The sequence below is a fragment of the Falco rusticolus genome, chromosome 7 (genome assembly GCF_015220075.1).
Source record: "Falco rusticolus isolate bFalRus1 chromosome 7, bFalRus1.pri, whole genome shotgun sequence".
Taxonomy (NCBI): Eukaryota; Metazoa; Chordata; class Aves; order Falconiformes; family Falconidae; genus Falco; species Falco rusticolus.
The window spans coordinates 15038945-15066243 of NC_051193.1; the positions used below are offsets into that span (position 1 = coordinate 15038945).

At 38.7% G+C, this 27299-nt stretch overlaps 1 protein-coding gene across 1 annotated transcript; it reads left to right on the forward strand.

Annotated features, from left to right (window-relative positions):
• CEP152 (centrosomal protein 152) lies at nt 1–27299 on the forward strand. The gene is made up of 28 exons (XM_037395507.1): nt 1–90; nt 1413–1535; nt 4226–4326; nt 4590–4656; nt 4880–5224; nt 5691–5859; nt 6589–6729; nt 7619–7758; nt 8051–8251; nt 9704–9851; nt 10565–10656; nt 11478–11641; nt 12223–12430; nt 13305–13418; nt 13557–13687; nt 13868–13996; nt 14138–14273; nt 15002–15181; nt 15688–15960; nt 16382–16513; nt 16779–17429; nt 19074–19248; nt 20722–20901; nt 24349–24430; nt 24557–24663; nt 25417–25573; nt 25835–25938; nt 26170–27299. Exons 2-28 carry the CDS (start codon nt 1449–1451, stop codon nt 26841–26843), a joined length of 5088 nt encoding a protein of 1695 aa, XP_037251404.1. The 5' UTR covers nt 1–90; nt 1413–1448; the 3' UTR covers nt 26844–27299.

Consider the following 27299-nt stretch of genomic DNA (forward strand, 5'->3'; position numbering starts at 1 on the left):
GCGGCGGGCGCTGGGTTCGGTTGTCATGCGGAAGAACGGCGGGTGGGCCTTTGTTGTGCCCGGGGCAGGCGGGCAGCCGCGGCGGCTCAGGTGAGTTTCGGTGTTTGGGAGCGTGCTCTGCCTTCTCCTCCTGCCCCGTGGAGGCTGGGGCGAAGCCCGCTCAGGAGGCTCCAGCGGGAGGTGCTTCCGCGCCCGCACCGTGCCTAGCGGCAGTCGCCGTCCCTGCCGGCGCCGCGCCACCGCCGTGAGGGCCTGAGCTGGCGGGGCCTGTGTACAGGCGCGGCCCGTCGTGACTGCCCGCCGCTCGTACGGGCCGTGAGGCGGCGGAATGGGGCTCTGTCCTGTCGCCCGGATGCCTCAGCTCTGGGGGCTGGGAAGGGCTTTAAGGGGAGCGGGGAGGGTGCTGTCGGGGGGTGGGTGGTCGCCTGCGGCTGGCGCGGGGCTGGGGGGAAGATGGCCGAGCCGCCTCGGCGGTGGCGGGCGGTCGCGCTGTGGGAGCTGGTGTTTGGGGCCGCGCACGGAGAGCCAGGCACTGGCGCGGCTGGGGCTCCTGCTGACTGGGTTACAGCGTTTCCTGGAGCATCTGTGGGCAACCAGGTCCTTTAAACGTAATGAAGTGACACGTTATGTCCTCTAACTTGAGGATAATGCCGTTGTAAAGCTTTATACTGAGCGAAGGCTCCAGCATGTGTGACACCTGTATGCCCAAAGAATGTGCCATTCTGTAAAATCTTCATCAATCATTTCTGTTTCGTAACTGCCTGTCAGGAGCATCTCTTCATTGGGGATTAATTTATCTTGCAACCAAGTGTGGGCCAGCACTTGCACACTGTGGCTTACTGCAAACTCATTGCAGACAAGGCCTTGGGAGTCTAAGTCTCCTCGTTAAGCAGTTAAATCTGGAACTGACACAATACTTTTTGTATTTCCATGATACTTTTCCTGTTTTTCTATCAGAGGTATTATCCAAATGCACAAGCAGCGGCGTACTTTCAATATTTAGTACAAAATGTAGGTACACTTTGTAACAGTTGAATATGTATAGATTAAATAAATTGAGACGTAAACGTGGACAGAACTATCAACATGTATTACAGCATACGTATAACATACAGTGTCAGAACTTGAAGAAAATAATGTCTGGTTGGGAGTGATCTTCAATAATTTAATAACGTCAGCATATGAGAAGGCCAAATAGTCAGTTTTAAATGCTGTAACCTTAGAAGTGCGTAGCATTGGATATACTGCAAAACAAAAAGCTCAAGTGAATGATATCGGTAATGTGTAATGTTTCTTTCAAAAAAATCAAGCAACTTCTGTGTGTGTTTGGCTACTTAATTCAGGAAATGAGTGTGGTACTTTTTGGTACCCCCCAACTTTTACTCATGTGATATTTTCCTGTCTTGCAATAGGTTTTGCTGGATACTCAAAAATATTATTAGCAAACAATGTCCCTTGACTTTGATAGTGGAGCTCTACAAACACAACATGATGATGAAGACTATGACCAAGAGGATTATGCAAGAGAACAAGAGGTGAAAAAAATCAATAAATTATTTAATCTGAAGACTTGTGTATCTATCTTCTTTACATTTCTGTCATTTTAGTGTCTTTTTAAAAAATCAAAAAGTTTTATGCTGTTTTTGTTAAGAGCAAAACAGAATGCAGACTGTGCTTTGCAAGAGTGGTGTAAAGAGTGAAGACATCATGAGATGCTGCATTTTAAGAGCCTTGCAATGTCATTTGCAGTGGCTCGATGACTGGTAGTCCTTGCCTGTGCAATAGATCAAATGCAAAAGGCTGGTGTCACCTACATTTTTTTTATTTCTTGACAACTTTTTCACTTACTACAAATACTTTGAAAGCAACAGCTCTCTTTCACTTGAAAATTTGGTTAGCCTAGAAAAAAATGGGAAATTACTTTTAAAAATCTGATTATAAATTGCATACTTTAATCTCTAGAAAAAATATATTTAAATGTTTTGGGATTTCTTTGAAGTTGAAATATTTTGAGTGTTTCTGTTCTTTTTGTTTAATAAGGAGAATTGGCAAAATGTGTGTTTAACATGAATAAGCATAATGGTTTCTTATAGGGTGGTAAGTTATGTTGATGCCAGATAAGGTCCCAAATACATACTTCAGGGATTACTGTCTAGAGTGTAGGTAATGTAGAGATTCATGTTTGCAAAAATGTGTTGTAGAATGATAGCTGTACATCTTGGAAGTATACTATTTCAAATGCTGTAGGGAATGTGTCTGTTCCAAACCTTTCTACTCAGACAGAGAATCTTGTGCTAGTGCAGGAGAACAAGTAGTGAAATCATTGTAGGGTTATTACAGTGGGTGAGCGAGAGAGTGCATAAATAGGATTGTAAGTTCAGAGTGTTGAGGAGAACATCCTTTCTATAAGGAGAGGCTGGGAGAGCTGGGACTGTTTAGCGTGGAGGAAAGGTGCAGGGAGAATGTCATCGGTGTGTATAAACACCTGAAGGGAGGATGTAAGGAGAATGGAGCCAGGGGTTTTTTTGGTGGTGCCCAGTTGACAGGACAAGAGGCAGTGGGAACAAACAAAGCAGCCTCTTTGGAGTAAGTTCTTGGTAATCCTTGTAGATCATGTATGTTCTGGGGCAAGGTGGGTTTCAAAAAACTGTATGTGTAGATGTATCGGTGGGATGTGACTTTTAGCCTGCTAAAAGGAGGCTAGAACACAGGCTGTGCTGTGTTTCCTGATCAAGTTGTAATCCAAGACTTTCTTTGTTCGTTTCAAGTTTTCTGCTACAGCAAATTGGGTGGGTGTTTTTTTTTTCTTGAAAATTGGAGAGATCTACATGGTAGGAGAATACTTTGACACTAACTTAAGAATTGGGCAATTCTTACCCATATCTGGAGTTCTGTGCTAGCTAACCTGGTAGGCTGAGCTTGTTTCAGTATGAACTCTTATGATGATGTTTTGTGAACTGTATATGTGCTGCTTTCTCTTGATCTAATTTCCAAAGCAGTGCAAGACCAGCAAAACCCATGGTGCTTGAGTATGTCCTTGGTTGCAAGTAGGGCAAAGGAAGGGAGATCTTCAGTGAATGATGCTGCCTTTCCTGCTTCCTGGAGCTGAGATACAATAAATCTGAAGTATGCTCTGATGATAGGAAAACCTTTTTCATGCCACTAGTGAATTTCTGGGAACAAACTTTTAGTTCTCTGTTGTCTTACAGACACTTAGAAAAGTTGACCTTAACTTCTCACTTATCTTTTGGCCTTAGAGAGCATCTAAAATCCATCTGAGAGAATGTGATATCTTTAATGAGATAAACTTTTTGTAAGTGATAGTTTTTGTTTGTTTGGGGTGGGGCAGTGTGTGTTTTTTAAAAAAACTGAAATAAAAAATGAAAAGCTAATAAGGTATTTAGTATGGGCAGCTAATGTTTCTGCTCTTATTAATACATGCTTTGAGAGTTTAGAGAAAACCAGGGTTAGAGTTCAGAAGCTGCATGTAGTAACTGAATATATAGTGGAGTGCTCAAGTCACCTAATAAGAAAAAGAAAGTGCATAGCTCAGATCTACAATCAACCCAATATGTGGCCTCATATCAAAGCCTGTTTGAAAACTGGAAGAGGTATATTCTATATAGGAATCTTTAGAGCAAGGAAGTTCAGGTGGGTTTGGGCTGTGGCTTTTTTCAGTGGCACAACTTTCTGTTTTCTGGATTAGAATTGGTGGTATTTTCTGCTGTTCATGTCCATTTGCTTGGTGACTTCATCTGAACACATGAGCAGACCACTAATCATTGCAATGATGGCTTCTTGCATCTGGTAACACTGACTGGCAAGTTCTTACCTGGATTTCAATTTGGACTCCTTAGCAAGAGCATGTTTCCGATGTCTCTTGCCTGGAATTTAGGGAGGAGAAACCTTGGCATGATTCATTTGCAGTTCATTCTTCAAAAGTAGTCTTGCCTGGGACTTATCTATCTGGTGACACTTTTCTTGCCTCTTTCTTGGTGCAGCTCTTTTTCTTAACAAGTTTGCCAGAAAAATCATTTGGCTGGTACTCTAGTCTATTAAGCATTCTGTGGCACAAGTCTCTGTGAATTCCAGTGTTGTCCTTCCTTAGAGAATAAAACCAGAATTTTGTGCAAGTGTCTTACTTTGCCTAGCTCTCTCTGTTGGGATTGAACTTGCGTGCATTCTTTTGAAAAGCATATAACAAATGTTTTTTGTTCTGCTTCAGTTGCAACAGCTATTGACAGACCTTCCCCATGATATGCTGGAGGACAGTGGAGACCAGCTCTCCAGCTATTCGGACTGTAGCATTCATGAAACGGAGCAGCAGTAAGGCATTTTGCACCATCTTTTTTATTACTTATGTTGTGCTTTTGAGAATAAATCAAAATCTCAGCTGATGAGTTGTAGTCCAAGTAAATTTACTTGCAATCCAAGTAAAAGGGGAGCTGTAATGCAGTTTTGGCAGTATGGTTTGTGTTCCATGAGAAACAGGCTAGATGCCACTTAAATTAACAAAGAGGTGGTTTGCTTTGTTTTTGTTGTTTTCCTGAAGTTATAAGTACATGGTTAAGCTGCTTGTCTTTCTGTAGATCTCATGAGTCTGGGAAGCATGATGGAAGGTGGAACGATCATCCATTGATAAGTGATCCTCAAAATGTAAGCTTGTATGAGCAGTGATGTAATTAGTAGGAATTGCTTGTTCATAACAACATGTTAAATATTATTCAAATTCATTGGAGAAATAATTTACATGTAGGTGACGTGTTTTGCTATTCACTTGGAAGTATTTCTGACTTGAGGGCTGGTAACCGCAGAAAAAGGGAGGTGGGGAGGGAATCTGAGTTTTGAGAGCAATTCTAAATGTCTTATCTGTGCATAGGATTATGAGCAAGGACAAAATCTGTTCCCTGAACAATTCTTGTGTGATCAGCAAAACAATCATGTTGAAAAACATGGAAAGAAATGGAATGGCCTATGTAACGATGAAGAGAAGGAACATTTATATGATGCTAAGGAAGATTACTCTGACCAGAATGGGCAAGAGGATCCTGATGATGTGTATCTTGGTAGAAGTGACTTTAATGCTCCAAGTTGCTACCAACAGAACAATGTGTATCATCTTCCTGAAAACTTCAGGCCTTATACAAATGACCATAAACCAGAATTTAACAATCAGCAAAGTAAAAGAATAAACTTTTCAGATGCTCCAAAGGAACATCTTAAGGTATTTCAGAAGCTAATGTATTTTTCTGTCTCTTTTGGAAATTTTTCACAGGTCTACTTGTAGTAATGTTTTGTAATGCTTTCTCTCTTATTATCAGTTTAAACAATAATGGGAGGCTTCTATTGTCTAAGACAATGGAGCGTTAAATAATTGGATTTTCATATGTGCATGCTATAATTATTTTTTTTCCCTCTTGTTGGCTAGGTGGAATTCCATAAAGTAGAAAGAATGTGATTTACTGCAGTGTGTGCTTAGTCTGTTGAAGCTGATGCTTCAGTGCTCTCCTAAAGTGGAATATTTCATGAAAATTTTTATCACACTTAAATGGTGTGCTGGATTGGAGCCTGAAAATGAATAGCTAATAGAGCTCTTAATGTCAGCCTGTAAAATGAGAAATATCTTCACTGAGCAAGACTACAGTTGTAAGTTTAATTTATTTCCTGTTATGTATATATTGTCACAACAGCAGTTCGTTGCATCTGACGTTGTCAGTGGCCAATCGCCAGAATCTTACAAAGTGACTTATAAACCATACCAAAATGGCATTCATCAAAACATTCCAGTACTCCAAGAAGGAACCAGAAGAAATGAAGTGTTTGAAGATTTGCAACATGAATTCTTGGGCAACGATGGAAGTAGGTGTTTGCTGTTTAGACTTTAAACATTAAAACTTGTGTGAAAAGTCCACTGGAAATAACAGAAAACCTGTTGATTTTAGTAGATGTTTAGTAAAAGTACATTAATGTACATGATCTTTCAGTTTTTTTAAGCTTACATTAGAATAGTCCAATTTTGTGGGTTGTTGTGGGTTTTTTTTCCCTGCCTTTATCTAGAAATCAGCTCATTTTGATCAAGGGTATTTGAGTTCCAGGCTATTTTGTGGCTTGATCTCAAGTCTTACTGGCACTTTGTCTTGTTTTATAATGGAAAATAATGACTTGCTCTACCTGGTGAAACATAACTTTGCTTGCTGCCACATTGGGTTTTTCTGGTACCCTTCAAATGACAGAACTACTTTGCTTGTTAGAAATGTTGAAAATTTATAGTTGCCACAAGACTGTGTGTGAATTCATAGCATGTAAACCTTTATCTGGCTTGATGTTAGGTGTGAATCACATCAGTAATTCCTGCAGTTCTTCAGCCATTGTTGCCTGAGCAGCTCAGGTGATGGGAGTCAGAGACGGATTCAAGAATGATGCAATTTTGTGAACCAGCAGCAAATTTGGCACTGTATTAATACAGTGTATCACACTGTACATTCATACAGAAGTATCTTGGGACAGGAATTACTTATGACAATGACTTCCTTGGTTAGCTTACGTGCTGACTTGTCTGTATTCTGTATGCTACTTGAAATTTGACAGATTCTCCAGAAAATATACAGATCCTTCAACTTCAAGTTCTGAATAAAGCAAGAGAAAGACAACTGGAAGAACTTAATGAAAAGCTAGAAAAGAGTGCACAGCAGATTAGGTATTTGAATCATCAGCTTTCAATGATCAAAGGTAAAATGTTTTGTACTAATTCTTAGCTTTTATTCATATTTAGTAACTTTCTTGTTCCAAAACTTTATTTAGGTAGTGTCTCTGCAGCTATTGTTAATATTAATAAACTTGATTTGGGATTATGTGGACCTGTCTCCCGCCAACGTTGTTCTAAAGAAAATTCTGTGCGTTGGGCCTGTTTTAACTTTTACTGCATTCTCAAGACCACTGTTGTATTCCAGAGTCCCTTCGTTTCAGGCATTAAAAACGTAGAGAAGTTGCCAAAGTAGTATGCTAGAAGTACAAAAGTCAAAAGCTCAAAACAGACAAACTCCAATAGCAGAAGTGTATGTTTACGGAAAAACCCCTTTTTTTTGGTGCTGTTGAGTTTAACAAGCTGTTTCCTGGACTGTATGTAGAGGGAAGCTCTTCCGAAATGATCAAAGCTGTCATGGAGACTGGAGGTTGTCTTGGTCTCCCTTTTCTTCTAGGAACAGACAAAAAAAAAGTCATGAGTTTTGAGACTTAAGAATATAATTTTTAGAAGGTAGAAGGAGCGAACAAGATGGAAAACCAGCTGCCAAACATTTTGCTGTTCCTCCAGGGGAATTATTTTGTTTCTCCCTTTAAATGGTATAAGAGATGATGCTAGTTCCTAGTGCTGACAAAATGAGGCTTGTTTCTACTAGGGTTCTGAAGGTGCAATGTATCAGAGTGCTTCCAGCTACCAGAGGGAGAAACTGGTTACTGGATGGAGACTGACTGAATGTTTTTGTTCCATCTTCTGCCCACAGTATGGGAAAGAGGGCTCATAGTGAATGGTTCTGTAGAGTGGGGGATACTGAACAGTTATGTTCTGTGGTGGTTGTGTGACTGGGCCATGTTTCTTACACATTGTGTCTCTCTTAAGATGAAAAGGATGGTTTGGCTGTTAGTCTACGTGAGTCTCAAAAACTCTATCAGAATGGAAAGGAACGGGAAGTGCATCTTGAAGGTCAAATAAAAGCCCTTGAAACTCAAATTCAGACTCTTACTACCAATGAGGAGCAGGTACTATAAATATTTTTACTGTTTATTATGGAAGATCTCTATAGTTAAATTTGTGGTGCACTTGCATTAAACATAAGTGCTGGTCGCTTAAAACACTGTTCATGACCATTGCAGAAGCTGAATATATGACGATTGAATAGGATGCACTGGTGGAAAATAGTTTGTATTAAAATCCAGATATTATCTGAGGACTTTTAGCAACTCTTGCACCAAAAACCTGAACTGACGTATGGAATATGGAGCAAAAGTGAAATATATGTAACTGGGAACTACCCTAATATTGTTCCTGCAGATACTGAAGCAATCCAAAGTGGCAGAGGTAGCCATGGAAAGCATGCAGAAGCAGCTGTTAGAACTTCAGCGATCAGATGCCCTTCAGAGAGCCAGAGAGCAACATGAGGCCATTATTTCAGCACTCAAGCAGAAGTATGAAAAGCAAGTATTATCATTAGAGCAGAAACTTGATACTACAAGATCTGCGCTCCGAGAGCAGGTGAGAAATTATTTTAGGATGCTGAGTACCATACTGGAGAGGCTGTAGAGCTCCCCATGTTTCCTAAACTGCACTTCTTGACCTATAATTCTAATAACTCCTTCTGGAAGCTGCTAAGCAAATGGAAAGGAAATTCTGTGTAAGTCTCAATATTATGAAGCCTATGTGGTATGTTTTTATAAACATCTCCAGGCAGTTGTGAGCTCAGATTGTGAGTTTGTGCATAGCAAATGTAGAGGAGGCAAGAATGCATTCTCTTGGTTTCTCTCCTGAGCTTTCGTTCTGTGCACAGTCACTCTTTCAGAGTATCGGCAAATAAATTTGGGGAAGAAAAGAACAAAATAAGAAATATTGTGATATTTTTGCTGCAAGAAAAACTGTTTAATAAAAACAGTCTATTGCCAAGCTTTAGTCTCAAAATGATCAAGATCAACTAATCACTGAACAGTCCCTTTATTTTAGAAGTATAGATTTAAAAGGCGAAGGAGGAAAAGACTGGCTTTAAGATGGAGTTTGATATGTATTTTGTCACATGGTTATAGAGCTTATTAAAATTATTCTACTTGACTTGCCATAAAAGTCCATTACGCTATTAGAGATACTAAAGCAATGTAGTCAAGGCAGGCCTTAACTTATTGTTCTCTTATTTCACATAAAGGAAATAGAATTACATTTCTTTTAACTCTTGTAATTAATTTCTGTAATTATTGTTTCAACATAGATATTCGTAAAAATAAATGAGTAGTATGTTTGGAAAGGTAACTAGCCTTTGCTTGTAAACAAGGATGCACTGCTAGATTTCTGTTAGTACCACAGCAAAGTTTACACAGCTTTGTCTCTACTGCAAAAGAAGTTGTTTTTTTTATGGTGGTATGTTTGGGGTATTTAGAGAGAGGTCTCCTGTTTTGGAGAGAAAATAGAAAAGTCAAAAGGCATGAAGACTGGGTAGTGTGCCTCCCAGGTCTGTGTAGGTTAACTGTAAGTAATGCCATATGAAGGTCTACTTTGTGTATCACATGAAAAAACTATGGTTCTTCTACAGAGCATTGGAACTTGCTAGCTTGGCTTAAGCTCAGTTGAAATAAACTTAATTGAGTTAAGCTCAGACTTAATTTACATGAAGGCTTGATTTTTCTGTGGTAAACTAACTGTATGTGATTAATGATGGGATAATCTGGTATGCTGAAAACTAACTGTTCTAGGAAATACAAAACAGTTCACATCCATACGTTTATATATGAATATACTTACTGTCTCCTAGTGAAAATTTAACTTTGGTGTTGTAAGAGATCACATTTGATCTGTGATTGATTTAGCCAGCCTCTATCCCTTTAGGTATCAGATTGATTCTTTTGCTCCTGTGTCTTGTATGTATTGACTTTTTCTATATCTGAAATTGTACTAGATGGCTAGATGTTTTGTAACTTGAGTAAAAATAATCTCTCTTCCTAGACAGAGCTTTGCAAAAATCTAGGAGAGCATGTTAAGCAACTTGAAAAAATGCTGGAAGAAACCAAATGTGAGAAAACTGAAATAATAAATCGACTGACAAGAAGCCTAGAAGAAAGCCAAAAGCAATGTGCAAATTTACTGCAAACAGGTCAGCCTTTTGCTCATACCTTATCTTTCCTTGCACTAACAGCTCCAGTTTTTTGAAGCATGAAATTGCACATCTGTGTTCTTGTTGAAATGGAATCAACATCAGGCTATATGTACTAGGCCATTTCCTAAGCAGTACATTAGCTGGACTTAAAGTTTAGTTAATTCTAGACTGAAGTGTAAAAAAAAAAAAAAACCAATAAAAATTAAGAGTATCTTCTTTCCCTGCCCCATCCCCAAAAATATAAAAACCCATAAACCAAAACTCCAAGCAATAGTGATTAAACTATTCCACTATTTTTATACACATTTTGTGCTGCATATGTGTAAACTTAGTTTTGGACTAAATAACAGCCTTTGTAAGCAAGCTGCTTATTTTTGTGTTAAGCATTTGACTTGCCATTTCAATATCAAATTGCAACAGGAAAAGAACTAGTTTTGTGGCTGGAGGCTGATTCTTAGAAACTTGTAGGAATAGCACGTAAAATATTCTGCTCTTTGTGTATTTGACTTCTGCCTACCTTCACACATTGAAGTGTTTTAATAACAATGTATGTAGTAGTTACTAGTGAGCTCAAGGAAGTAGAGATAGAGTAATGCCTAGTACCAGAATCGACATTGCTACTTGTAAGTGATCTTTTTCCAGATTTTTTTTTTAGTCTTTCTTGTGTATTTATGACTACTTCTTTGTCTCCTTTTTCTTTCCTTCAATAGGCTCGATGCAGGAGACAAATCAGTTACGGCTTCAATTGCAACAAGCTCAGTCTGCACACCTGATGAGCAATAACCTGAACAAGGCTTTGCAGGTTAATTTAATTTTATTAAATACTTTACTGTTTTGATTTTTAGGAGGGCAGGCATTATAGTTAAGGGGCTGGTAGCTGAAACTCCTTATACTTGGGGAAATATCTCCTTTCACTACTATATCTCCCAGTATTGCATGTTGTTTTGTGGTTGGTTTTTCTCCCTCCATTAAAACACAGTAGAGCATATGTATTGGCACAAATCTGCTATCATCCATCTATCTAACCTGCTTATGGAAAAAAAAAGAATGTAAATTCTATGTGCTGGGAATCTTGTAACTTAATTAGACTATAGGGATAGTTGGGGATACTATATTCTGAAAATTACCTTTTGCCAGCAAAAAGGAATGCTAGCGAGTCCTCTGTAAAATATGATTGGAAGTCTGTTTCAAATTCAGTTCATGTATTTGACTTAAATCTATCATATTGGAAATTACGAATGCTAATAAGTACTAAAGCAATACGTATTTTTTCTAGCTACGTACTTTTTTGTTGTCATCCACTTTACTGTACAAGGACAGCAGAAAAGAAGTAAGAGCAAAAGAAAGAATAGTACATAGATGAACAATAGAATATACTGAACAACAGAAAATATTCCCTAAATTGTAGTTTTAACATATGTTTTGCTAGAGGTATCAAAAATGATAGCGTAAAGAAATAAAACTAATGCTAGATGATTCAAGTAAATACAGCTAAATACAACTATATTTAGAGAGAATATCTCCATGTATTTGTCATCTTTGGAAGAGTCATCGTGGACCTGATGTGTTTGCTCGGAGTTTCTCTGCTTAGTGTAATTTTTTTTTTCTTTCTCTTCCTTTAAGGAAGAATTAATGGAACTGAAGGAAGAAATAGCTTTGTATGAGTCTGCTGCCAAGCTTGGAGTATTTTTGAATGATTCAGGTGGAGAGCTGCGTACAAATCTGGGTGATTCCTATGTAGATTTGGGAATTAAAAAAATCACTGGGAAGAAACCAAGGTTCTGCAGGTATTGAGTGATCCTTGTTGAAAGAAAAAAAAATCTAAAATTCTCAAGAAATTATACAAGTGATACGTAAAAAGATGGCCTTACTGGATCAGCATATAGTTTTTTTGGTAGATACGTGAAATACTGCTTGTATTCCTGGTAATCTGGGAAACAGGAAACAACTAATATAATAAATCGGATGCTAATTGCTGCTTAATAAATCTTCAGATTTTTATAGTGACTACGTTGCTTTTCCTTGAATTGTATGGATTATATGCATGGATACCTTTTTGCTCAAGGATTCCACATAGTTACTTAATACTAAAGCTGTCTTTTAAAAAAACCCAGCCAATTGAGTTGTCCCAAAATACTTCATATCATGTGAGAATGAATCCTTTGGGAAAACAGCTAATTGAACAAGTTTTCTGTATGCTGATTGCTACTTTGTGAAATAACACATGGCTTTTGTATTCATGTTATCTCGTTCTTTTTACTGTTATCCTGTTTGTGGTAGCATTAGTTGCTCTTCTCTCTGCTGTCGCTACCTTTCAGATAAATGTGTTTCGTCTTTTAAATACTGAACTGATTGTCTTCCCTAATAGTGCAATGCAGAACAGAGACATGGATAAAGAGCTCTCTAAAGATGAAATTATTGTAGAATTAAAAGCTGAGCTGGAACGCTTATTGAGCAGTAATAAAATGAAGAGAAACCAGGTTACTCAATTACAGAATGATCTTAAAGACTGCCAGAAGATGTTAGAGGAATACAAGCAGTTGTTGAAGGCAGAAAAAGCATCAAAAGAGTCAGAGGTTTGTTCCTTTACACTTCTTTTAAAAGTGAAGATGCACTGGATTTTAGTGAACGAAACGAACATTAAACTTATTATGAAAATGGACCAAAGAATTTACTCATAGCTGAGTGTCCATAGCAACTAAGTAAATCTGTCATTGATCTTAAGGAAAGTATTGTGATTTGGGTGATGCCTTGTTCTGTATTTTTGCTAAAAAAGAAGCAAACTGAAATAGCAGAACATGGGCACCATATGTGTTATCAGGCAAGTCCTGGTATGATGGCTTGCTTGATAGCACTTAATGGCCACTGCTTTTTTCAGAACTGAATTTCTCTGGAGGAAGTAGGTTTTCTTTGGCCAAAAAGGCCTTGTAATTTCTCTGAGAAAGCCAATAGTATCGGTAGGTTATACAAATGGAACATTAAACAGAGTGTCTTCACTATGTAATTTGATCAACAAGGAATCTCTTTGATACTGCATCTCTCTTCACCCCATTATTACCATCCCTCTATAAACTGATCAAACTTGTAATATCTGCTTTTGTAATCTATACATTGTGACCTGGATGTGGGATAGGAATATAATATGCTTGAGAAGTCTGCTCTCTATTGGATGATAGTCGTCATTAAGTTGCAGACATGACGTTGAATATGTGCTTCTTTAAACCTTCATGATGCTTTGAATTTCAAGTATTCATCTAGAGTAGCAGTCATACTGTTGTATCTTGTGCTGCAATGGTTTCCTCTGGTTTTTTTATTTTATGGTTTCCTCTGGTTTTTTTTTTATTTTATGTTTAAGTACAATTTTTATTTGACAGCTTTAACTTTTTTTTAAGCGTCACCTTCTAAATCATATGTATCAAGAGATATCATCTTAATTTTGTTTAATTTCAGCCTGTCACAAATCGGAATGATAATTCAGTGGCCAGTCCTTCAGTTTCTGATAAACTTAAGGAAGAAGTTCTGAGACTCAGAAAGGCTAATGAAGCTTTGCTACAAGAAGTTGAGGTGAGACAGAGGTGCTGCTTATTCCTACAAAAAAAACCCCACCCAAAAAAACCCCAACTACTCTCCCCCGTGTCCTAAAACCTGCAATTAGAAAAGGTTCTTTTTGACCTACCTATTACTTGGCCCTTGTTTGTCCAGAACCATACTTCTGCTATTGAAGAACTGAAGGAAAATGAGGAAAAACTGAAAAGCTTAAATCAAGATCTGTGTTGTCAGATGAGAAAGATGGTTCAGGATTTTGATCAGGATAAACAAGAAGCCATTGACAGGTATGTCAGCTCTGTTTAGTTCCATTTGCGGACTTCTAGCCTGCATGTACAATATTGTATGAGGTAGCTGGTACAGGGGGAGGTCAACGTTAGAAGGCCAGTTTCTTAAGGAAAAGTTGAACTCTGTTTAAAAGGGTGTGAGGAAACCTAGGTAGTTTGTTTTTCCTTTCTTAATTTTAGGTGTGAAAGAATTTACCAGCAACATCATGAGGATACAAAAGCTCATTTTGAGGAAGACCTGGCGAAGAGGTGTGCTGCAGAAAAACAGCAACTTATTCAAACTTACGAAGAGACAATCTCACAGTTAAAGTAAGACTTGCCATTTTTTCCACTTTTACTGAAACTTCCACGTTTCCTGTAAGGCCTTCAGTACTAGTTACACTTCAAGTACAGACATGCTGTCCTGAGAGTGTAAAGACTAATTGATTATAAATAATCTGTCCTGTGAAGGGCTAACATAGAGGAGCTGAACAGAGAGATGACTGCAGTGAAAGAATGTTACATTGGAGTCTGTGGGGAGAAGGACACCTTGGAAGCTACTTTAAGGCAGAAATTTGAGCAAGAGCAGCAGCTAAAGGAAGAGAAGGTACTTGTGGAAATACCTATAAAACATATCATTTCAGACTTTTTTCAAAATGTAATATCCTTAAGTGTATTTAACTTTGTAATTGTTAAGATACTTGGAAGAGATGTAGCTATATCAGAAAGTTTATACATGTCACCTATGTTAAATTAACCTGCTATTGTGTCCTGGGGTTTAAAATATTATAGAATTCCAGTAGTCATTCATTTTCATGTAGCCAACTTTCATAAATCTGACTTTTGAGGACTGCTCGGTCAATAGCATGAGGTTTTACATTCATGAGACATTTTCTAAAGACTAGATGACAATACAAATTTTCTTCTCCCTATATAAAACTGATCTGAAAATACTGTGGGCGTTTTATGTAATAATTCAAACTGCTGTATTGATTAAAAACTTTATTTTTCTGAATATATCAGTGTGAAATGACTAAAGTAGGTCAACTACCTTGCTGAGCAAGTGCAGTAAAGAGGTGCAGCACAAAGTATGGTGGGAGTAAAGATGTCTGATTAAAAAAACCTTACTTTAGAGCCACAGCCTATAGTAACCTCTGATATCATGCCTTAAAACACCTCCTTTTGAGAGCTGAATCTCTTGTCCAGGTGTCATCAGGAAGATCAGTGCACAGGCTCTAGAGAGTTAATCCTGTCACTCATGCTTTCTCATTACTTTGTACCAGAGCAGTTTGCTTTGCCTAGGAGAATATTTTAATTTTAATTTTTCACCCCTAGCTCAAGAAACAGCTGCTGGAAGAAAAAGAAGGTGCTCTTAACCTTCTGAGGACTGAGCTTGAAGAGAAACACAGCAGCGCTATGATAGCAGCAAAGAGGCAGTGGCTGGAAGAAAAAAACCAGCAGGTTGAAGAGGAAGTTGCGTTAGCCAAAGTTCACTGGGAGAAGGAAGAAAAAGAGGTGTGGAACTTAGACCAGGGGGGTTCAAATTTTTTTAAATTTTTTATTTTCTGAAAGAACTTGTATGTAGACAGACTTATGCACTGTTAGTCTACCATTTGAAGTGGCTTTTAAGGATCTGTCATTTTAGGAGCCTCTGAAGAAGTCAGCAGGTGTTACAACACATACTTAAGATTTTTTACAAAAGGCCCCTAGACCTTGTAAAGTAACATACAGAACATCCTGAATGTCACAGCTGGTAGCATGCTGGAGTTTTCCACCCTCATCCCTGGGTGTGTGGTTATGCTTTCTGTTGTGTTTGGTTATCTTATAGAAGTCCTCTGTGTATCCTATCCCATAGACAAAAGCTGTGATGAGTTACCAGTCTCTCTCTGAGCATGGTTTTGCTCTTCTCCATTATCAGGGAAGATGATTGGTGTAAACAGGATTTGGTTTGTCAAGTACCAGTGAAATTCTAGTTATTTGGACACTGGAGAGACTTTCTTAAAAAATATTTTTTTCCTTAGAATAAAGAACAAATCTTTGCAAAAATAGAAAGAGAATGGCAAAGTAGGCTGGAAGAAACAAGAAGGACCGTAGCTGAATGTAATGACTGCAGCAGCCAAACTGACCAAGTAACAGTTGTGGACGAAGTTTCAACTAAAGAGTTAGAAGGGATTGTTGAAGATCGGAGGCTGCAGATCCAGAAGGCTCTGAAAGAAAATACGGTCTCTGAAAAGGCCTTAAAAGAATTTGAAATAGAACTGGAAAATAAGTACCATAAAGATCTTGCCAGCCAGGTAACAAATAATTGTTCTGTCTGCCTGGAGCCTGTGAAACTGCCATATGCAACTAAGTCACCAAAAAAAAAAAGTTCTTTTCCACTAGCTTTCTCTTAAACTCAGTAATTATTTGCTATATTAGAATTATATTATAAAACTAAAGAAGCTGTAGCATGTAGCTTGTTTTTTATAGCTGTTCTTCACACAGACCAGTTTTGAACAGAGTTGAGAATGCTGACTTAGTTTATACCATTTTGTTAAGAAAAATATAATATTTTGCATCAAGAAATGCATCAGATGCTGCTGGTCTGATTTGTTTAAGTTCTGTAAACATAGGCAATCCAAACTGAAGTATGTTATTTCATTGCTACATGAAAATAGTGAAAATGTATTTGGTGGTGGTGACTGAAGTAGGTTTGGTTTTTATAACCTCTTATAGGTAGATGCAGCTTTAACCCAAGCTCATGCCAGGTGGCTTCAAGAATTAACAGACCTCAAAGAGTACAAAGTACATCTAAAGATAGAGCAAGAAAAATGGGAAAAAGAGCACAAAGAGACTGCAGCAAAGCAGGTAGCCAAAAATACTTGTATATGTGTATTGGTAGAGTTCAGTCTTCCAAAGCCCTTATACAACTGAGGAATTAATGTAGGCATCAGTGGGGAATCATTAAGGAAATGTATTTCTAGTGTACTCTGGTTCTGATCTTTTGTCTATATAGGATTGTTTTTATTAAATAATTTGAAAATAATCACCAATAGATTGATGATAACTCAGGGTTATACTACGTGTATGTAAATGTATGTAGATATTTATGACTGTATTATGTATTCACCAGTTGGCCCTAGTTCTCTCGGCTGCTGAAGAGAAATGGAAGAAAGAGTATGAGAACACTGAGAAATCTGGACCAAGAATTAAAGAACTTGAAGAAAAAGTAATTTCTCTCAGGAAGGAATTGGAGCTAAAGGAAGAAGAAATCCCTGCAGCTATCAAAGCAGAACTAGCAAAAGCCCGTGCTCAGTGGAACAAAGAAAAGCAAGAAGAAATCCTGCAGATACAAGAGAAAAATGAGAGAGACTACCGATCATTCTTAAATGATCATAGAAACAGAATTAAAGAGGTGCTTGCAACAGCAAAGGAGGATTTTGCAAAGCAGAAGAATGAGCTCTCCATTCAGAAAGAAGCAGAAATAAAGACGTTACTACACCAAAAGCAGCGAGAATGGGAGGCTCAGGAAACAAAGAGACTGCAGGACAAAATTAATTGGTTTGAGGAGAAGACTCTGGTTGAGCTTAAGGGCTTGTTAAGTGAAATGCACAAAGAACTAGTCAAGTGCACACATAGTAAGCATTCTTGGAAGGATAAGTGTTTTGATGCTTGTAGTCAATTAAATGGTCAATGCAAAGACAAACTGAAGGCTTGCTTACAAAAGGCCTACAGGACCACAGTTTACACAATTCTGGAAAAGAAAGAGCAAGAATGGAAAGAGGTAATACTTCTGTAAATTGTAACTGTCAATCAGAAAAGGGACCTGAGAAGTCACTCATACCTGTTTTCTCCCAATATAAAATATCCACGTAATTGTGAGAATTGGAGAATCCAAAATTTGAGTTCATCAAAAACAACAGTCCTGTGAAACTGTAAGAGGGCTAAATCTTGCATTAGCAAGTGAAAAGGGAAAGGGTGTAGCTTTGATATCTTCAGTCTTTGAAGAAGAGAAAGCCAGGTTAGGAGTATCATTCTTTAATGCCAAGATTCATAAATTAAGGAGGTGAATCCACCATCTTAAGCTTGGGATCCTGTTGAAGGTTCCTTCTGACCTCTTAGGTGGGTTCTGTCATGAAGGTCAAGCTTATATTTTTTGCATAGCTGCTGCTTTTTTTTTTTCTTTTTTTCTCCTAGAAATTTAGCAGTTTGTAATGGTGATTGAACAGTGATCATGTTACTTCCCCCTCCCGCTTCTGATACAAGTAAAGATGAAAACAGTAAATCCTTTTTGCAAATTATCTGTAGTAGAACTGAACTGAATAACTAACAAACTGATCTATCTTGGGAATAATAGTATTGCTTAACTTTATTGTGGCTCTAGGAAATCCTTTTCAATGTGCCTGCCCAAATGAGGAAAGACATCCTATTTGCTTCTAGAGGAGTTTGGGGCTAAGCAGAAATCTGTCCAGAAGCTTCTGCTTCTGATGTTCTGGCAGATTTTTTTTTTTTTTCTTTTCTCTCTAACGCTTGTGCTTATAGTAGTTTTTAGTTATGGGGAGCATCCTGCTGGAAGTGTCATTGCTGCCCAGTGTTTAGCAGCTGGGGAATTATCCAAGAATAGGACAGAGAATGAAACTGCTGCCTTTTTCAAGAAAAGGCAGGACAGGGGGAAATAAGTGTAAAGTGACTTCTTATGACAAAATTACCTGGTCTTTTAGTGATAATATGTTTCTGTTCAGAAAGTGGTCCTTTGGAGTTCTTTTGTCATGAGTTTTTTTCACAACGATAAAGAGAATCGGAAGGTTTTTCCCATGCCTGATGCATCTTCTGTAATAGCTATGAATGTCTGTTGGTAAACTGTTTTTAATATGCCATTGAACTTCAAAACATTGGTTGACTTGAACCACCTTAGCTAGTGAAGTCTTTAATTTCTTATTTAGGTCATCTCTTATGTTACCGTAATAATAATAAACAAAGGAGTTACATTTTTCTAGATGGCATTCCTGTTGCTCTGCTACCCATATTTGTGTAGAAACTTTAGATGAGTCCAGCCCTTTTTTCTGCTGGATATACCTTTTAAAAAAAACAAGTTCGCTTCAACTATTTGAAGACACTGTATAGTTCTGCAGTGTTAAGGGCTACTGACATTTCCAAACTGAAACTCAAGATAGCCACGTACTGCTGTTGCAGTGAATTATGCAAAATAAAACTTCTGTATGTTAGAATATGTATTTTCCTCCTGATTTGAGCTGCGATATACAGTTCTATTGCAGGGTGAAAGCACCTGCATTGTAATTACTAAAGCTACTTTGTGGCCAGGGTTGCTTGGTTTTATGCATAACATACTACTTGCCTACCTTTAAGATAAGGTGGAAAAGTTTTTTGCTTGGTGTTTGGTTTTTAGGAAGTATTTTTTCAATTGCAGAAATACGAAGAGCTAGTGAGTAATGTAAATAAAGAAGCATGCTCTTGCCTGCAACGTGGTGGAGGAGATCCTGTGGACATGGCAAGACCTCCTGCGTGCAATGTTGGACACCAAGCAGAAGCACAAAAGAAGCTAAGACTACAGCCGCCCTTGCAGGAAACTGAAACAGACAAAGGTATCGGGTTTGCTTTTTAAACTGGCAAATTATGTATCATCAAATTTAAGCTTGTTAGTAGCAGTCTTTAATAGTCAATTAATAGTCTTACTGATGACTCCAATGCAAAGTTAGTTAATGAGTGAATATTCAGGTGATAGAGGGAGATGCAGTTCTGACTGCAAGGTTCTTTAATGTTGCATAAACTTGTACTATATCAAAGTCACAAACTGCAAGATGTGGTACTGATCTTCAGCTTACTAATTTAATGCTAGACGTTGAAGTTTCATTTTACTAAACGCTAGTAGCTTTCTGCTTTTTAAAGCCATTCTTCTGGAGTAAAGAAACAGCTGTTGTATTTACACCTGCAGCAGATAGTTTTTGGGGGTTGTGGACACGAACACTAATACCTTTGGTGTATAACAGCTCATAAACAAGCCAGTGTCGATCATGATGAGCAAAGTATGGTCTGAACAATGTGTTGTAAATGGGTAATACTTAATCAGAGCTTTGAAAATTGAATTATACTACTTGCTGTTGACACTAGACAAGACAAGCAATTCTGTATTCGTGTAAAAGATACTGGTGTGTCAAGAATTATGCTTCACCTGGCATGGTAATCTTTTCTGATTCTTTTGATCAAGAATGTAGTTGAGAAAAAGCAAATCCCCACGTGATGTTTCTCTCCCTCTCTCTCTTTCTCTCTCTCTCTTTTCTTTTCTTCCTTCCTTCCCAGCCCCCAGTATATACTTTGGCCTTGTAGGTCTTCCCAAAGCTGTCATATGTACTATGGCAAAGCTGGAGACAGTGTAGCTGGGGAAAAACTTCCTGGGAGGTACAGAAATCTCTCTGGAGCTTTCTGTTTAGTTTGTGTTCTTATGCAACTGAACAACATAAAGCAAGAAAACCCAAGAGAGTCTTTGGCTCTATGCCTATAGTGTGGCTTGAATTCCTTCAATGCCAAAATAACAAACCATCTATTAACACAAAACAATACGAGCAGTGCAGCACTGCTTCTGTCTCTAGAGCTCCCTGTCCTGGCTATACAGAGTAGCCATTGCTTTCCTGGAAGTAGCCCAGTCTTTGTGAATTTCTTAACTGGACTCAGCCACATGTGAGGCTTCCCAGCGGGGAGAGTTGCCTTCAGCTGACTCCAAAAGACCATGCTTGACTGTTTTTTGTTTGGTTTGTTTGGCTTTTTTTCTTAAAAATGGAAAATTCAACATCCAAGTCCCATATCACTGACTGAAGACTCAACTTGTCACTGATGGGAGTGTATTGAGACCGTGAAGGCTCAATGACTTGATAGATGCTGCTGCACCTTCTATAATGGGGCTCCAGCCTCTTGTGATTATTTGAATTAGACTGATGCATTATGTGTTTCCCAGTAAGAGGAAGATTAAGTAGAGCGCTGGAAATAGTAAGGCTGGGTTGATTCTTTTGGGGTTTTTACCTCCATAGTTGATGTATAACTTTCAGCAATTACTGTTGCAGGTCAGAAATGTACAAAAAGGAACCTTGGGTCTTGGGAAGACTTTTGCTGTGAACACTGCTGCCAGGAGCTTGAAAAAAGAGAGGCTGTGTGCCAGGACTTGAAAAGAGAGTTGAAGATAGCCCAGAAACATCTTCAGCTTGCTGTGAAGGAACGTGAAGCGAAGTCAGAGCAGATCCAAGGTAGGATTGTTAGTCACCTAAACCCAACTTTGAATGGCTCTGTCTTGCTGGCCGCGTGAGTCTCTTTAATCTGTTGCATCATTTAGTTTTTAGTGAATGTAACGGGTGTGTGTGCATACTTAAAAAACCAAACCCCCTACAACAACAAACCACAAACTGACACCATCCGACCGCGAAGAAACTCCCCCAAGCTCTTGGCTTGAAATATTAATTAATCACTATCCTGTGTGTATCAGGAAAAGAATAGAGGAAATCTGAACATGTGGCAGATGTTCTTTGAATATGTGTACGTGTGGATCCTGTTGCTCATAAGAGTTATACAGATAATGCGCACGTGTGCACATACATATACTTACATATGTATATGAGTTGGGGAGTTCTTTAGCTGTCTCCTTTGGGCCTGTACTGCTACCATGCACATACTCATTGCCCGCCATAGCAGGAGTATGAAGAGCAGAGTGGCCCCTAGTGTTACGTGGCTCATCTTGGTACCACTAGTAATAAGCTAGTCACCACTGTTTTCCTGTACCTTCCTGCAGTTAATAATAGCTTGAAGGTGTAGTTCTGTTGATTTTTTTTCTTTTTTTTGGTAAACATTAAAGTAGGCTTAAAGTAGGCTTTAAGTAGGCTTTATTTAGCCTTCACCTTCTAAATCAAATGTTTTTTCCTTTGTGTCGCTTGGAAATGAGAAATATGGGAGAGATGACTGAGAAAAGGTCCCTAGTTCTTAAATCTTTTTCGTGTGTGATGACTGTCTCTACCAATGATAGATATGAAATATCCAGTCTGTTTTTTGAAATAGTCGCCAAAAGGAAGGCTTCTGCCTGTAGTATGTAAATAAGCCTTTTCTGAAGCTATATCTAATGGAAGAAGATGGTGCAAATAACTTGCTTGACATTCCTCCACTGTAGGAGACTGCTTCTGATTCAATAGTGGTGTTATCCAGTAGTCTGGTTTAATACGCACCCCGCTGGCTGTGATTGTCGTCTTCTTTGCTGCCCAACATCCCATTCTTGGCATTCTTAATTTCCATATTGCCTTCTGTGGGCAGACTGGTACTGCCTGGTGGTAAAACCTCCCTGAGACCTGACCATCAGTTTAGTCAGTTGCAATATTATGTGACTTGATATTGCTATCTGCATTTATTTTGGATGCTGTTGCACCATGTACATCTGTCATCCTTTCAGAATAATAGATTCCATCCTTTATTGCTTTATTTAACTTGGCAGAAGTCTCTGGCCATAGTGAAATCTGGGTTAATGAGGAGGAAAAGTCTTTGGCATATCAAACAGCTTTGCTGTACTGGTAACTACTCCTGCGGTTGTGTCTTCCTCTATAAGCCTTGCATGTAGGCTTTTCACTTGGAGGAAGTCATATTAATTCATCTGTATCTGATAGCAACAAGAATTCCTTTTGTCTAGGTTTATTTTTGAGAGGATTTGTAGGGGGAATGTCTGCTTTGCTTCATTCCTGTGCTGAAGAACTTATTTCTTTTCTAATTGGGCATAATGTGACATATGGAGCACAGTTCCTATTCAGTTGGTATCTGAGGAACTCTATCCCCTTATTCAGCTGTATTAAAGTCAGTAGCAGTCTTTGTCTTAAGGAGCAGAACAAAGAGAATGATGTTTTCTCTGAAGGAAAACATGTTGGCGATTGAATAAGAGGATCCTTCTCCCTGCAGTGTTTTAATCAGTTGAAGCTGTACACAATAGTATACAGGACATTTTTTTTTTTTTTAGGGTCTCCTTAGAGCATGGCAAGAATTAGAGTTGCTGAAGGTTCTGGTTCAGGAGAGGTCTCAAACTGCATCCTAAGGGTTGGTAACTGTACAAAATTGTTTAAGCATGTCTTAGTGCAAGGTCACTGTGGACTCTGTAAGCCGATTTGGCAAATGGCCAGTTTGGAGAGAGCAAACGTGAGGTAGTAGGATGTACCAAGTGACTAAGGAGTCTTACTTGCCAAAGGCGGTGGCTTGTGTGGGGTGGGGTTTTTTCCTTTTCTTTTCTTTTTTTTTTTTTAAATGAAAAGTCTCTGTTGCCTGCTTTAATAAATTTTGTGCTCAATGAGGAGGAGTAAAATGTTGTACCTTTGTAAGGGAAAGGTTTTTGCCAGCTTGCAGATTTGTGAGTAAGGCCAGGTGGGTAAGTCATACAGACTTGCGTAATACTGTTTCTGTGATCTTTTGTCAACAACTACATAGTGTGTAAACTTCCTTGGGGACTGGAGGAAAGAGTGAAGGATAATAGGAGGTCTGTTAACAAAGACAGAGGCTACTGCTGCCACCAGGGTCATCATGGATACAGCTTTCAACTGCTCAATGAGATTTGGACCACAAGTGAGGATCTCTGAAGGCTTTGAATTGTTTCTTTCTGTGTTCCAGGATGGCTGCTTGCTTCTTGCTTTTTCTGTGCATCATTGTAAAGAAGGAAGAACACCAAACTTGTCTGTGTCTAGCTCAGGTCTTCATAGTCTGCTCAGAAAGCCTTGATTCTTCCAGAAGGAAGACTTGGCTTTAGTAAGACTGTCACCATAAAATGGAGAGCATGTCTTTGTTTTCCATAGGCCATGGTTCATGTGAGAACTTCTGTGGCTGCGTGCATTGGAGATATTTCCAGCATTCAGTATAGGTGTTCAATTCATGTTGGTTTTCTTCCTAAAATAGGAAAGCTAGTAATCAACTCTTGATTTGTATGGGTCTATCTAAGTTTATAAATAAATTATTCAAGTTACAGTAAATATCTGCACCTCTTTTCAAAATAAACATTTGCTTAGATTATATAGCTAATAAATGGGTTTTAAGGTTCTTTAACTTTCAGGAGGTGACCCACAGGTAGACTACCTGTATGCCATGGTCAGCAGTCTTCAGTGTCAGCTTGCTCTGGGCATTTTCAGCTCCACTATTATTCTCTGCAGTGGCTCATCATATTTATATGCCTCTTAGTAGCATCGAGCAGAGTTCAGCATGGAAGTCCAGCCCTTCTCTGTAATACTGGCTTTTGGTTATTAAAAAAACAAAACCAAAACAACCAAAACTGAATCCACAATCACCAAGTTTTTTCTCTCCACCCCAAAGAACACACAATTGCTAACCCACAAACTAATAATACTCTTTCTCGATGTTTGTCAAAACAACCCTTGCTATTTTTCCCTGTCCTTTCTATACATCTATGCCTGGTATCTCTGAGGCTTTGCCTCCAGCATAGTGTGAGTAATGGGGTGTGAAGGCTTTAAGCTTATTTATTTACTCTGAGATGACTTCTGTATTCAGGCTTCATTGAAATGTGTTGTGATTCATTTAGATGTGCTTGTTACTACAACAGCTGTCCATTTGCTGATGATGCTTTGTGACATTGAGCTCTTATACTAGAGACAGCAGCTTATGTAATAACTTTTGTTGAACTTCAGAGAAGTGCAGTGAATTATGATGATCACTTTTTTTTATAGAAAATGAGAAGGTTCTAGAAGCTCTAATTGCAGAAAACTCTGAGATGAAGACTAAATTGAAAGCCCTGGAAACACCACCAAGGTATTTAAAAAAAGCTAATCAGGCTGGGTTCTTTTTGGTGTGTGGGTTTTGTTGTTTTTGTTTTTTGTTTTTTTTTTTAAGCTAGAAATTGCTTTTCTTACGCAGCGTGACTTATATGCATTTCAGGTCACTGTCAAAGGGAGGCATCTCAAACCCTTGTACATCCTCTGACTCTGTGAAAGGGCTGGAAGAAATGCGTGCTCAGTACATTAAAGCTGTGACCAAGATTAAGCGTAAGTACTAAAGTCTGCTAAAAATTTAGGAGAGCAGAATAATTTCCTTTGTTGCTTCCTCCTCCTTCACCCAACTTGCGCAGGGATCTGACAGCAAAATTACATAAGCAGTAGATTTGTTCTCCTTACTAGACTGAATGTGAGAACTGGAATTGTCACTGTAATCTTAGACAAGATTAATTGCGATGGGTGAAGCTTTGTTGTATCCTTCTTGCTTTGTTACACTGTATTACGTCTTTTAAAATGGTAAAGTGTATTTTGACAACTGATTTTGTTTCTCCAGCAAACAATCTACCTACCTGAGGGAGAATCTGGTTTCCTCATGTGCTGTATCTTGCCTTCTGGCTTAATTAGCACCCTCTGGCTGAGGGGAGAGGGTTTAGTGTAGTGCCAGATCTTACCTGAGTGCAGCAGATTCCCAGACACCTGTTGCACTGCTATTGAAGAATTCCTAGAACCACATTTTACCAGCCAACATTCCTCCTAAGTCTCTGTGCCTAGTGTTTTCTATTACTGCTTAAGATGCAGAATTGGACAACTGAATTCCTGTCTGATGCTGCATGTTGATGGGTTGTCGTCTTCAGTGGCACTCATCCAGTAGGTAACACTTGGCACAAGGATGTGGGTGGAATGCTGGCGGGTAAATCCAGGCCCTTGCTTATTTCCTCCAGGTCTGCTGGACAATCCAGTTTGTGGTATTGGCTTTTTTCCCCACTCTGGGGAAAAACTGGTACTGATGCAGTGTCTTTGTAGGTGATATGATTTGTTATATCCATGAAAGTAAGGAGCGAGCTGCTGAAATGATTAAAGTGGAGGTTTTAAAAGAACGCCAAGAGACTGCACGGAAAATGCGCAAATACTATTTGACATGCCTTCAACAACTTCTTACTGATAATGGGAAACATGAAGGGTAGGTTCAAGTATGTTTGGAAATTACTGTTGGTTTTGAAAGAGGTGTGTAGACGTTAGTCTGGTGTTTGTCCGCCTCGGAGCAAACTGACCTGAAGTCTTGCCAGTCTGCTCATATTGGCATGGGGTCACTGCTGAGCAGTCTGGCCTGCTGTCTTTTCAGTATTCTTTGACTCTCGCTAACATTACCTTGAAGTAGAATGCAGAGCTGAAAAGGAGTTACACTTAAACTTTTTTTTTCATGTTCTGCTATTCTTGGCAGAGCTGAAAAGAAAATAATGGATGCTGCCAGTAAGCTTGCTACAATGGCTAAAGGACTGGAAACACCTCTTCGACACATTCCCCAGAGCAAGTCTACTCGCTCAGGTATGTTGGATTCGGTAATCGTTCTCTTGATTGTATTGGTTTAATGCATGTAGTAATGAATATGCAGATGGATGGTGAAGTACTGTTTGTTTATAAGCTTGCTAATGAAAATGTAAATATAAGCTGCTTATTTTGACAATGCTTACAATTCTTTATTTAAAAAAGATAATGTAGTTTTTCTTCCAGCATTAACTTTCTTAAATGAATTTATTTCCTTCCCTTCTTTCCTAGCTCTGCTACTAAATTCTGATCTGCCACCTGGAGCACAGTACTCAAGAAGAGATCGCATGCTTCAGACCAGGTCAAACCATATGGAAAACAAATCATGTGACAAAAGCACTACTGAAAAAGGCAATGACAAAGTCGTCCAGAAACTTGTACCTCGTGACTTGAGACAGCAGTTTGATGCAATGCAGACTGAAGCTCAACATGTGCTTCATGAAACAATGACTTCAAATATTCAGAACGAGAATAACTCTAAAAATCTGGATGGTGCTTCAAGAGATGCTCTGCCAAGGTTTTATCCAGATGAAGATGGAAGAAGAGAAAAATATTGCCCCATCGTAAATGCAGATAAAGGACTCTTGTGTGCTGCTAGTAATATAGTACATCAAAATGCTCCTCCATCTGTTTTTCAAGTGACATTAGAAAATACGCCTGCACCCAGCTTTACAAATGGCCATACTATCTCTGGGCCAGCTCATCATATGCTTAAGAGCAAGAATGAAAGAACAGTCTTGAAAGAGGATAAATGTATCCGGTCATGTGGAAAATGGAAAACTAAATCTAAAAGAACTCAAGAATTTGGTTTTCAAGAAACTCCAGAAAGAGATGAAGGAAGCTGCAATGAATGGAGTTCTGTGAATGGAAGCCTGCATCTGGATCACAGTGATATGCCTCTCTAGTACTGGCTTTTTGTTCAGGATATAGGTGTGCAAGCACAGACTGCATACGGTGAAGAGTTTAGAGTTTCCTCACATCAGGTCTTTTTCCCCTGCAGATGAAAATGTTGTTACTTCTTGGAGAGACGTTTCTAATGGCAATGAGCAAGACTCTCAGCACAAAAAGCAGCACTAAAGTTTATGGTAGGCGGTACCTGGTAAGAAACCCAGAGCATGCTTCGTTCCTCAGCTCCAACAAATCAAATTCTGCTGTAACACAACTCGGTGTATCACCAGATTGTAGGAAGGTGCTGCAACAAATGCTTGGGAAAAAAATGGTGTGGGATCCCCAGCCTCTTCAGCAAGATAGTGGTTTTGATAACCCACTTCCTAACTTGAACCGATACCAGCATTCCTTCTTCATTTGAAGGAAAAAAAAGATAATTTGATACTTAAATAAAAGCATGAGAATTGGGGAAA